Source organism: Rhipicephalus sanguineus, chromosome 11 (assembly GCF_013339695.2).
Source record: "Rhipicephalus sanguineus isolate Rsan-2018 chromosome 11, BIME_Rsan_1.4, whole genome shotgun sequence".
Classification (NCBI taxonomy): domain Eukaryota; kingdom Metazoa; phylum Arthropoda; class Arachnida; order Ixodida; family Ixodidae; genus Rhipicephalus; species Rhipicephalus sanguineus.
The window spans coordinates 104,379,407-104,391,770 of NC_051186.1; the positions used below are offsets into that span (position 1 = coordinate 104,379,407).

At 46.9% G+C, this 12,364-nt stretch overlaps 1 protein-coding gene across 1 annotated transcript in view; it reads right to left on the reverse strand.

Annotated features, from left to right (window-relative positions):
* Positions 1 to 1,356: 1,356 nt before the first annotated feature.
* LOC119373571 (medium-chain acyl-CoA ligase ACSF2, mitochondrial) overlaps positions 1,357 to 12,364 on the reverse strand; it is a 38,428-nt gene continuing 27,420 nt past the window's right edge. Inside the window, exons 13-16 of the mRNA XM_049411227.1 lie at positions 8,991 to 9,142; positions 6,032 to 6,173; positions 3,112 to 3,222; positions 1,357 to 1,750 (exon numbers count right to left, since the gene is read on the reverse strand). Coding sequence (XP_049267184.1) covers positions 1,625 to 1,750; positions 3,112 to 3,222; positions 6,032 to 6,173; positions 8,991 to 9,142 — 531 coding nt within the window. The 3' untranslated portion in view covers positions 1,357 to 1,624. The remainder of the gene's footprint in view (positions 1,751 to 3,111; positions 3,223 to 6,031; positions 6,174 to 8,990; positions 9,143 to 12,364) is intronic.

Here is a 12,364-nt window from a genome sequence, read left to right on the forward strand (position 1 = left end):
TTAATTGGTCCTTGGAGCTGGTCGATCCTCATGCGCGAGCAATGAGGAGCTCCGCGGGGATGATACCGCGGATCGTCCCCGCGGACTCCCTCCACTTCTCCCGAATTAGCCTCAGTTCGCAAGACATGGCCCACGAGCGACGTAGGCTTAAGTTTCGGCGCGAGTCGAACATCGTCGATTCCGCACCGTGTATCGGTCGTATTACACTGGCACGCCTACCATTAATATGATAAAAATTAATTGGCTAGCGGGCTTTCTATATGCAAAAGGTGCACATAAATGCCCTTTTATTGCTTTGCACTACGGCGTACTGTGTCTTCATTCCTTGAGCGCGAGAGACGTACCCCAAAAAGGCAACGTTGTCGATGCTGCCGATAACGAATCATGGCTGGACCCCATTTTTAATGGACGGGTCATGACCCAATTCACATGCAGTCTGAAACTACGTAGCTGCACACGCGAACCCTCAAGCGACCTAAAGGCGCTGTTCATGCTGCTATTGCTAACGAGCCGTGGAACGGCTGTCTGTCATGGGTCGGCGTCACCAGGGGCGCAGCCAGAAATTTTTCGGGGGGAGGGGGGTTCAACCATACCTTAACTATGTATGTTCGTGCGTGCGTTTGTATGTGCGCGTGTATGTATACGCAAGCAAAATTGAAAATTTTCGGGGCAGGATTGAACCCCCCCCCCCCTTTCGTACGCCCCTGGGCGTCACGTGGTTGATCTGCGTTGACATGCGGTGCAAAACTGCGCAATTGCAACGTGTGCACCTATGCAGCGCCTTAGAGGAGGCATTTTGACCTATGCGGCTGCACACGTTACTCCGCGTGAGATAGGCCATTGTTGTTAATGATGATGTTGCTACTGATGGTGATGAGTTGATGGCACGTACGGCCTTTAGTAATGATAAAGCAGACTTAATGCTCCCACCCATTGCACAATTCACTTGGTACGTTACCCGGAGTTTATACACTACACGACTGTAAGGCGATATACGTGCACCTATACAGCTACACAACTTGTTGATGCTGTGAGTGTGATGATAACGAATCACAGCTAGCCGAGCCCTTTGTGATGGGCGAGCAGCTTTTGAGTACCAGAGTCCTACACATCATCTCCTTTTATTCCAAACACATCTTCGATTGGGACAGCTAACCGCTCTCCCATTTAAAAGCCCCCGCTAATTATGCAGTTCACATGGTGGGACACCAGGCGCAATACTACGCACGTGTTGTCACGCAACGTTTACATAGCGGCACGTCATCTTCACCCCCCCTACAAAATTTTTCCGAAGCAGCTTCAACAGCTAGTGTTACTCGGCAGTAGAATAGTTTACTCCTACAGAGGGTGTCCAGGTTTCATTTGCAAGGTGGGCTGTTATTATTTTATTTTCTCACTAATTTGCATGAAGGCTCCCATTGATGGTGGCAGAGGACAGCATCTCCGCAAAAATATGCTGTTAGAATGACGTCGTAACAGCTTACGTTGTAAAAGTAGCAAACGCTTCCATAGACTGAATCAGTATATTGTGCAATGTCTGCACTACGCAGACATATATAAAAAAATCTCACGGCAGTCGTTACTAGAAAAAATTGTAAGGCACGGATCACAGACATCTTTGGAATCATCTTGCAAGGCCAAGCTTTTCGGCAGCCAACAGCCGCATTTGAGCCTTCTGTGGTTTTCCTATGGGCGTCTTGGGAACTTTGGCATCATAGATGAAGTAGTGAGGAATTTTGAAGTGACTCAGCTGGAAAAGAAAGAAAAAACAACCATGAGAATTACACAGAGGCACCAAAGTATTATTAGGTCACAAGACGCAGCCACAAATGAAAGTGCTAACGACATACCTCTCACAACAATTCAATCACTTTTGCGCAAATGACGGACTCGGCCATTCTTATTGAAATAACTTGCTTGATGTTCGACTATTCACAGTGTCTTTCGTATGGAGCGTCTATTCATATGAAGCGCATATGTTACTGCAGTAGTTCTTAACTTTACCGAATAACTTATGAACATATATGTTCTTACAACTAGGCTGTTCCGCTTGCAATGACACCTCTCATCTGTCATTTTAACAGCAAAGCTGTTTAGGCTTTTTGTTGTGCCACGCGGCGTTCGCAAAAGCTGTGCCTAGCTATGACATCACTGCGCGTTGCCTAGCAGTCATCTGGCACAGCTGCGCCTTGCTGCACCTAGCTCCGGCAACGCTCTGCATCGCCATGCCAAGCTGCTATGACCCCGCTCCGTCTAGCCATAACACCACTCCGGTCGCCTAGCGACCATCTGGCATAGCTGCATCCTCCTTCGCCTAGTCAAGCCATGGTTTCGCGCTGCCATTCCTGGCTGCCGCGCACCTACTCCGCTTAGTCATGCCGACATTGCACGCCCCCTGAGAGATCACGTGGGCAGCAGGGGCTGCAAGACTGGTGTTGTCTTACACCGTAACATGTTAGGTATCCTATTGTAGACAGGCTTTGAGCATGTCCAGCACACCATCCACAGGCCCCGCTCCCTGGCACAACTTGGGACCAGAACTCTGTGGGCATTACGTTTATGCATTTGTCATCTGCAAGTGCAAAGGTGACTCGAGTGCAGTTTTTAAACTGAAACTATGTAGTTTACTTAAGCGGTCACTCAGAGAAACAAAAAATACATTTTGCCTTGTTTGTGAAGAGAGTTGAAGCTTGCAAAGCTTACAAGGCAGATCACTGACGCCTCTTTACCAGTAATCGCCGTAAGAAGCTCCGGGGCAGTTTCGTACTGTGATTGATAGAAATGGCAGGCAAGCAATGAGGCAGCAGCATTGCAGTAACTAAGCAAGCTGGAGAAAGTTCAAAACAGTCACTACACTTCTGCGCCAACGTGACTGCCACCTGCGTTATGCCACGACACGTGCACCTTTTAGACACTGAAGCTGAAACTAGTCCATAGAAAAGGTGTCAGAGTACACCACTTAGCACTCCCCTTGGCTTGCAATTATTTTTGTGGGGTTTCGAGTACGAGGACCTTCATTCTAAACAAAAATAAGAAAATTCAAGAATGTCATGCCATCATTACTTTTGATGGGCATTCCTCTACAACGTGCCTACTTTGTTTCGAACACACCTTGCCCTTGCAGTGCTCTTTGAGTTCTTCGTCTGTGACCTTTGCATCTGGCTTGAGCACTATCCAGGCACACACCTCTTCGCCTAACCGTTCGTCTGGCACGCCAATGATCTAATCAAATATAAAAAAAAGACAAGAACACTTCATCAGTCAACGCAAACCCCATACTATAAGAAGGACATATCCTTTATAATAGTACAGAGTCACAGTGTAAGCACCCGTATCAACTACTGACAGAAATGCTATCATGTTACGAAAATAAACTACTATGCCACAATTCAGCTCCACAGATAGGTAAAACCACGCACACACGAACATGGGAGCGTCATACTTGTAATTTTCTGTCGTATGCATGGAAATTTGGTTAAGATACTGTGATAGATTGAGCTATCTTTAAGATCTGCCCACATTCTTTATATGTCATTGTTTTCAAGATCAACCCATGTTTTCAGCCAGATATACTAGTACCTCCAAAGTGGGTGCAGTCAATGCATTACTTTAAAATATTTTCAGCACAAATCAGAGTGGACGATTGGGCAAGCTGGAGATTCATGATCTTGGTACGCTGCATGGAAGATAACACAGGCACAGTGGCGTACCAACTCGTTCGCGAGTGGGGGGGCTAGCGTCGCTCACTCTGTCCACCGTATGTATGTATACATATATATATATATATATATACATATATATCTGTGTGTGTGTGTGTGTGTGTGTGTGTGTGTGTGTGTGTGTGTGTGTGTGTGTGTGGTTTGAGGCTATTTTGTATATTCATAGAGCTGATCAGATGACTTGCTTTTCAAAACTCTTTGTTTTAAATCAAGGAAAAATCTGCACAAACAGATTGTACAGGCTGGGCCGCCCTATACCGCGACAACACGGCACTGTTTAATTTTGGAAATATTACCGTTTTGGAAATATTACCGTGAAGTTTAAAAGTACACCCAAATTTAACCTGATCATCTGAGCATTCCATCAGCAAACTTCCCAGTCTTAATTATCGTATCTACAACGCCAAACTAATAGTTTGGCGTTGTAGATACGATAAGTATGAAGAACCTGCTATGACTCTAGTACCTTAATTTCTCACTTATTAAACAAAACATGTAGCTGACAAAGCAAGGCACTTCGCAGAAGTCTTCAGGATAAGCCGAGTGCCAATTTTTTTTAATGTTAGAGCCCCCTAATATTAAGTCTTTCTTAAAAGAAGACCAAGTTCAGTCGATTAATACTTAAGCAAACCACACATTGAGATGGTTGTGTATAGTTATAAGATTATAATTGACTACGAATTTATATACTAGGTGTCGTTCCTTTGCCCTCCTTTTTTTTCCCAGCTTGGGTGGGGGGTGGATGGAAAAGCCGTGAAGTGGCCCTTTACTCCTCCCCCCAGTTCCTCCAAGTAAATAGCCTACGTAAACTGTGTAAGCTAAAATTTTCCTTGAAAAAAAAATGTGCGATTACAACGTTACACTACCCCGCATTGTTTCCTTCCGTATAGGTCGTTAGCTGTTAAGATTGGTCGAAATTTCCTGTGTCATCCTCACCGCACCTGCTTGTAAAACGACGCAACAAATGACGTGTAAGTGATCCACCGCGTAACAAGCACTTACGCATGACTGCATAAAAAATAATAATGAACTATTTTCAATACGGCGCATTGTTTATCATTGGTTCTTCGCTATTCGTTAAAAATGTTCAATGTGCCATAAAATCGCCTCCTTGTTACGCGACTTCACAAGTATGCGAAAACTCGCGGCGTTAAAATAAAGTGTGCACAATAAGCAGCACATTACTGTGCTGAACAATAACTCATCTTTTTTTCGGAATAGCCAGACAGTGTCTCTTTCTGAACGTAACTTAAGAAGGCTGCCGGCCAATCACATTGGCAGCTGCTGCTTATAGCAGCGGGCGAGCTGGATTCATGTGTGTAATAGTGTATAATAGATACTCTCAGTTGTAGTGTAACGATGTTGAGCTGTTTTTGCGCGTGTACAACTTCTCTGTGAACTCATCGTTGCTGACAGAGATGTAGAGAGAGAAATAAACATCATTAGGAACAGACACAATCCTTTGCAGGTGGGCAGCCTTCTTAGTCCACAAAACTGTGGACGCTATCATCTCCCTGGTGTGGTAGATCAAGTAACGGGGCAAACTTGAAAGCTGGGCTTCTGAATGTGCTTGAGTCCATTGCCTTGTTACAAGCAGGCTAATCGGAGACTAAAGTGGGAGTCTATTTTAGCTGTCCTGGCTAGGCACAACTAAAATACTGGACACTTTTGCATACTCATCAACTCACAGAAGCTTGAATATGGAGCAGTGGCGATGCTATTCGTTTTCAAAGAAACTGAATTTCCTGAAAAAAGAGAGCGTTGGATCGGGCTGTGATACGTTTACTGGTTCCCGCCCATATTTGCGTCGTGGATTACTTAAATATCAGGCCAGGCAGGACAAAATAAAATCATGACAGATTGCTGTAATGTTATTGAGCCCCTGCTGAGCGATAGCCTCTTCTGCAATGCACCAGCGCAAGACGCACAAGCGTGGAATAGGCAGCCCGCACCGCAAGTAGCCTACAGTGCGTGGTCATGACACACGGAGGACAGTCGTCACAGCAGAATCGTAGGACAAATTTTATTACAAAATTACGTTATTGCTGCGTTCAAGTAAAACTTTGCCTGACTTGTTAGTTTCCCAGTCTGCAGCCGACAATGACCACTGTCGAAAGTGGGAGGGCTTCGCCCCCCAACATTTCTCAGTGGGGGGCTAGTGCCGCACTTGCCCCCCCGGTAGATACGCCTATGCAGAGGGATGTCCCTGTTTTCTCCCACACAATGAACCAAGTACAACCCGCATGTACATTTTTTATGACAATACAGGTGCGAGTTATAGGCAGGGCACACAGAACAAAGAACCTGCTCACGTGACACTCCTGGATGGATGGATGAGTGTTAAACAACTCCTCCACCTCGGTCGGGTACACCTTCTCGCCGCCGCGATTCACCACATCCTTGAGCCGGCTGACGATGGTAACGAAGCCCTCGTTATCCATTATTCCAACATCACTGCACAGTTCGACAAGAAAAAAAGAAAGAAAAGGGCATTTCAACACCAGGAAGCAGTGAGACCACATCAAGAATGGCTTGCTCTATGGTACTGCCCTGTTCCACCATACCATGTCTGTCACCCAAAATAAGGTGTTCCAGGTAATAAAGTGGTGTAAATGATTACTAGCAAAGAGAAAACTAAATTATGCACCCACGGGTCTTTTTACACTGTCCAAAAGATAAGCAATTCGTCACACAGCAGAATGTATGGATGGCTGGTTGCTGTAATAATCACACCTAGAATTGAGAACTAGAGCACTCTACGGGCCCGGGCGGGGCCGCCCGAAGCGTTTTCCGGTGGGCCCGGGCTGGGCTCGGGCTTGAAAGTGCGGGCCCGGGCCGGGCCTGGGCTTGAAGCTGCGGGCCTGGGCCGGGCCAAACTCGGGCCCGCTCATTAAAAGGCCTAAGTCAGGCCTTCAAGCACACGCAAACGTTATGCATTGCATGGTCTAAGGCATTCTCTGCCAAGCTGAAGTGACACGTGCAAAGAGCTGGCTCTTAGTAAAGCTTAGCAAAGAAAATAGAAAAACAGTGGAAGTTCTTTTTTTTTTTTTCTTTTCCACCAATACGAACATGGCTTCCGCGTGAGTAAAAATGAATCATACAAAAAAGCGCTCTACAAGCAATTTCCCCTTTACCATTTTTGCAATTACACTCGATACACTATTATAACACTAATGCTAAGGGTATATATCTATACTGGTGCGTTTATGGAATAGCATCAAGTATGGCATGTAGCACCTTGATTATATAATTATATCGTGCATGGCGATTACACTTCCGTGACGCCGTTAGAATATGAACGATTTATATTTCATCTGCTTTTGGTGGCTGTTCACCATATATAACGTTAACGTTTTTTTATCTTGCTGCAACAAATTATTAATCAGGAGCCTCTTTTAAAAAATTATGTAATTAATGTTTCCAACGCGAGTGTAGAAAAGAGCATTAAAGAAAATGTCCCGGGTTTGCTTCTATCCGCTTTTTCATGTTAGTTGTACACTTCTCTTGAACAAGGTGTGTTGCTATGTCTTTTTTTTTTTTTTCGCTATACTGTTATTGTAATGATTTGCCATTTGCCATATAGGCAACATTTCATTTATATTTCTTGGTATTACGTGCCAAAATCACGATATGATTGCAAGGCACGCCGTAGTGGGGACCAGATTAATTTCGACCAAGTGGAGTCCTTTAACGTGCACCTTAAAATAAGTACACGGGTGCTCTTGCATTTCGCCCCATCAAAATGCGGCCCCCGTGGCCGCGGGAATCGCACCTGCGTCCTAGGACTTAACAGCGAGCAGCTGAACCGCTGAGCTACCACTGCGGGCAAAGCAACATTTCGATGCATGTACACACCGGATTTTCCGTCCGATCACCTGCTACAAAGCCCAAGGCATCATTAATAATCATCATCAACAACTAATATCCTCTAGCGGGCCCGGGCCGGGCCTGGTCATGAACACGTGCGCCCTGGATAAGTTTAGTAATGAACGCCCGGGCCCGGCCCGGGCTTGGAGCCATGGGCCTGGGCCGGGCTGGTTTCAGTCATGTACGTCCGGGCCCGAGCTTAGGACCATGGGCCCGGGCTGGGCTCAGGCTTTTTAAAGCGGGCCCGGGCCGAAAAATGAGGCCCGTGCAGTGCTCTATTGAGAACTGTGCAGTCAAAATACGGTAATGTGAGTATAATCAACTGTGTTTAATAAAATAAAAAATGAAATTTGGAACTACATTAACCATGTTCTTTTATATAGTTATAAGATGAACAAAAAAATACTGGAATTCACCTCTTGTACTATCAACAGGTCAAGAGAATTCAGTTCTATTTATAGCATTGCTACTATCAACGATTATCAATCTTTTCAGTCAGCACTCCACTCGTTTCTCGAGTGTGACAACACCACTTTTTAATAGTTAACTTCATTGTATTTGTTTCTGCATGTGGTGTTTGATTGTCATTCATTTCAGAAACCAAACCTGAAGGTTATTCTCCTGATGTTAACATTATTTTGTGAACTATTGCATACAACTTCTTTGAAAAAGATGTGGTATTGCACGGTCCTTGTTAGTACTGTAACATTTTCCGTTTTTGCATTGTATTTCAAGAATTTTGTGTTCTTTCTTTTTTTTAGTTGCTGTATTTTGCCTGCATTGTGACTGTATTCTTCCTCCTTTGTAACCCCCCCCCCCCTCCACTCTATAATGCTCTTCGGGCTCTTAAGGTATCCAAATAAAGAACTGTGCATTGAACAAGGCATAAGAATAAGTCATTCTTGTAATCAGATTATTGGAATTTATTAATGCACGGTTCATTCCTTCTTCATGGTCATGTAGTGAGCATGTAGTGGTACCCTACATGCTCAGAAAAAAAAATGCAGCTAATAATCGGGCTGCCTATGAGCAGTGGCCTCTTGAGGGAGTTAGGGAGGGGGGGCGTGTTGGTGTAGCAACTCTGCCTAGCCAAACTAACGACACTTATGGTTAGACAGATAGTGGAAAGCGTATGAAGAGTTCTACAACATGACAATCACATTAATATGCTGCTATCACATGAAAAATAGGCTGAACAGCATGTAGCACCCCTCACAGCGTAACATAAATGGTGCAACATGATGAACAAGAAGGATAACGGTTGCTGCATGGACGCTAAATGCCACCAGTGGAACATGCAGTTAAAGGCGATAATGCATGGAAACCCTTTCAGGATTACCATAAGCCAAAGAACGAGAGGGTTGCTGTACTAACATATTAGACTACATGATGATTTGTTTTTACCCCGTCTTGTAAAATCCATCGGGTGTCATGGCCTCCTTGGTCTTCTGTTCATCACCGTAGTAGCCCAGGAAGACATTAGGACCCCGACCCCAGACTTCCCCTGGCGTGCCCGTTGGCTGCACTGCGCCTGTGCTGGGGTCCACAATTTTCACCTGGAGGGAAACGCACAACATCACTACTGTCTTATATGATATATTGCGACATTTTGTCTCAATTGCTACAAGGCTACTGGAGTTGCTAATCACAGTGATGTGATTGACTGAAGCTGTTTTGGAGCAGGTTTTTGGAGCAGCAAAAATGCGTTTTGGAGCAGGAAAACGGGCTTTTGGAGCAGCCAAAAACACATTTTGGAGCAGGGAAAACAGCTTTTGGAGCAGCTAAAAGCTCACTGACAAGTGTAAAAATGGACCGTGTGAAGCAAAACAGTCAAATAAGGAGGAACTCGTTTTGAAATAAAAAGTTCTGTCCAATAAAGGGTGTTTGCATAACACCATTGGATCACCGATAGCCCTGTAAGCGTAAGCATTGACGTTGCGGTTTTATGGCTTAGAGTGGCCAAACAAAGAACGCAGGTGGGGTTTCCCAACTGCAGTAGACTCTTGGCGATACGAATCTGATGGGGGAGCGACAATATTCGCATCGCCCAAAATTTCGTATCAACTAACAAAATCTGTTTTCAAACTACGATATACGCACAAAACATTTATTTACGTCAAACAAACTCGCGTACGCCTTTCCGGGACACACCTGAACGGACCAATAAGAGACGGCGCAGCTGGCTGCCGCGAAAGCACGCGTCAACGCTTCGCTTGAAGCCTAAGTGCCAAAGTCCGCTCCAGCATAGTGACAAGCGAAGATCGACACGAACACTCAAAGGCTTCGTGCCTTTTTTTACCACTATGTGGCCCGCAATCTACCGCTGCGTTAGCCTCGTATACCTTCGGAGCTCATAGTCGTTATCGATGATCGCGTTGATAGCGACCGTGGTTTCGTGCGCGGCGGATGCGGCAAACGGTAGTTCCGTTTTCAATCCGCGTGCGCTGGCCGCGCACGTGCCTTGAAAACTACGTCGTTTGTTATTATCTATGATCGCATCTGCCGTGGTTTTGACCGCGGCGTTTGCGGAAAGCAGCGTCACTTTGACAGGGTGAGCGTTGGAGGCGCGTGTACTTTCGGAGTTCCGTCAGTTTCGTCGTCGCCATGCATGATCGTGTCAAGAGCGACCGCGGTATCAACCACAGCGGTTGCGGCAAACGATAACCACAGTTCTGACAGTGTGGACGCTGGCCGCGCGCGCACTTCCGAAGCTTCCAGCATTCTACTCTCGGCCGTCGTTCGACGGATTCGGTACCAAAGTTCGTATCACCCGCCGCGACGCGGAAAAGTGTTCGGAACATCCGAATTTCGGCCCATTCGACACAGTGGAATTCGGCTGGGGAATTGCGCGTTTTCGTGTCAGCCGGTTACGTTTACATCAATGCCTCCTAAATTCGTTTACTATGGGTTCGCAAAAAGCCTGGATCGGATTGGGTCGCAATTTTTGTCGATGTGGCTAGATCACGCACAGAAATTCCGATTTCCGGGAGATTTTCCTGCCCATACCAAAGTAAGAAATGGTCGAAACCCGGGAGTCTCCAGGAAAATCCGGGAGACTTGGCAGGTATGCACTACCCTAGGGGTCATGGCCAGTGGCCGACGGTTGGCAACGAGTTGGGAAGCAGTCGTTGGCCAGTCTAGTCGGCCATACAACCAAAGAAAGAGGTTGGCCCGTGACTGGCCATCGACCAGGTCGGCAGCGAGTTGGCCAGCGCGCTTGGCCCGACGTCCCTGTTTACCTTCTGCCAACGCCACCCGGGCTTGGTCGGAACACGAGCGTGGGCCGACCTCTATTTTAGATTGGTGTGCTATGCTAGGACGCGGGTGCTTGGCGCTCGTCAATTTGCCTGTTGTGTAAGTAGCAACGGATATTCCTGCTGCGTTTTTTTTTTTTTTTTTTTTGAGGCAGGCAGTGGTATGTCGTGAATCGCGGTGTAAAGTGGTAGTTTATGTACATATATGTGCCATTAACAGGGGCGTAGATAGAAATATTTTCTGGGGAAGATTGGGGTGGGGGGGTGGTCAGCCACCATTTATACCTGTTAATTCGTGTACAGACACACATGCAAAATTGAGAAAATTTAGGAGGGTTCGGACCCTCCCCCCCCCCCCCCCCCCCCCCCCCCCCCCCCCCAGCTATGCCAATGGTTTCAAAGTGTGCGTACTCGACAAGCTCCACCGCCGTGACACTGCTGTGTGCGCAGCGGGAGGGGAGCGAACACACCCTTCTTTCTTCACGTGGTGGACCGGTTCCTCTTGCTCGCGGTAGCCGGCACACGGGGAGAGAGACATAGAGTGACCGGTGGGTGAGCGGAGATGAGCATGGGAGCGAGGGACTAGTGACTCCAAAGGAGAGCGAACGAACGAACACTTTGTTTGGGCGCTGCGCCGTGCTCCCGACCGGGCTGCAGAAATTAGGCGCCTTTTCCTCTTCAAACCACTACCACCACCACACTTTGTTGAACCGTCGAGCCGAGCGGCACAGGAGGCGAAGACTCGAACTGCTAGCTGGCAGCTGAAGCGTGGTCCCGTAGCAGGACCAAGGGCGTCCGCAGAAATTTTTCCAGGGGGGTGCATCCACGGGGGGGAGGGGGGGTTTTCACTACCGTGACTTGACCGGCAAGGTTAGTCAATAATATGTAATAACGGGCAAAGTTGGCTGGCGATCCTGAAGGCCGTTTCATGCGGAGATGCAGAACTTTTGTGTGCTAACAAACGCGTGTGCAGCTTATTGCTACTGCATAGAAAGATATTATCCGAAATTCCAGGGGGGGGCAGCCACCCCCCCCTTGCTCCCCCCTGCGGACGCCCATGAGCAGGACCCACGGGTTGAATCAAATCTCCACCTTCGGCAGCGGCGTGTGACTCGTCTCCCTGCTAACTGTCGGCAGCGGTGTACGGCAGCAAACCACCAGCATACGGACGTTCCACAACAGATAAGCTTACTTGTTGAACAGCTCAGACCTTCCGTCGGGACCATCTTGCTTCAATCGCGTTCAATCTTTGCTTTGGTTAACCATCCCGTGTTTCTTTTTCGAATATTCTGTCTGTGTAGGGTTGCCGCGTGTATTGCCGCGATGATTTCGCGTGTGTGTTGCGTAACTTTTATTTCTTGAGAGTGGATTCCAACGTTGTGTTCTTTTCTTGCCTCGCGGCAGAGTGTGATTTGCTTGTGTTTAGTTTGAGTATTCATGTGTATGTGATCACTGATTTCGGGAGGCGTGGTTTTATTTTGTTAAAGCGGGTGTATGTTTTGACGTCGTCTTCCGTCCGATGCC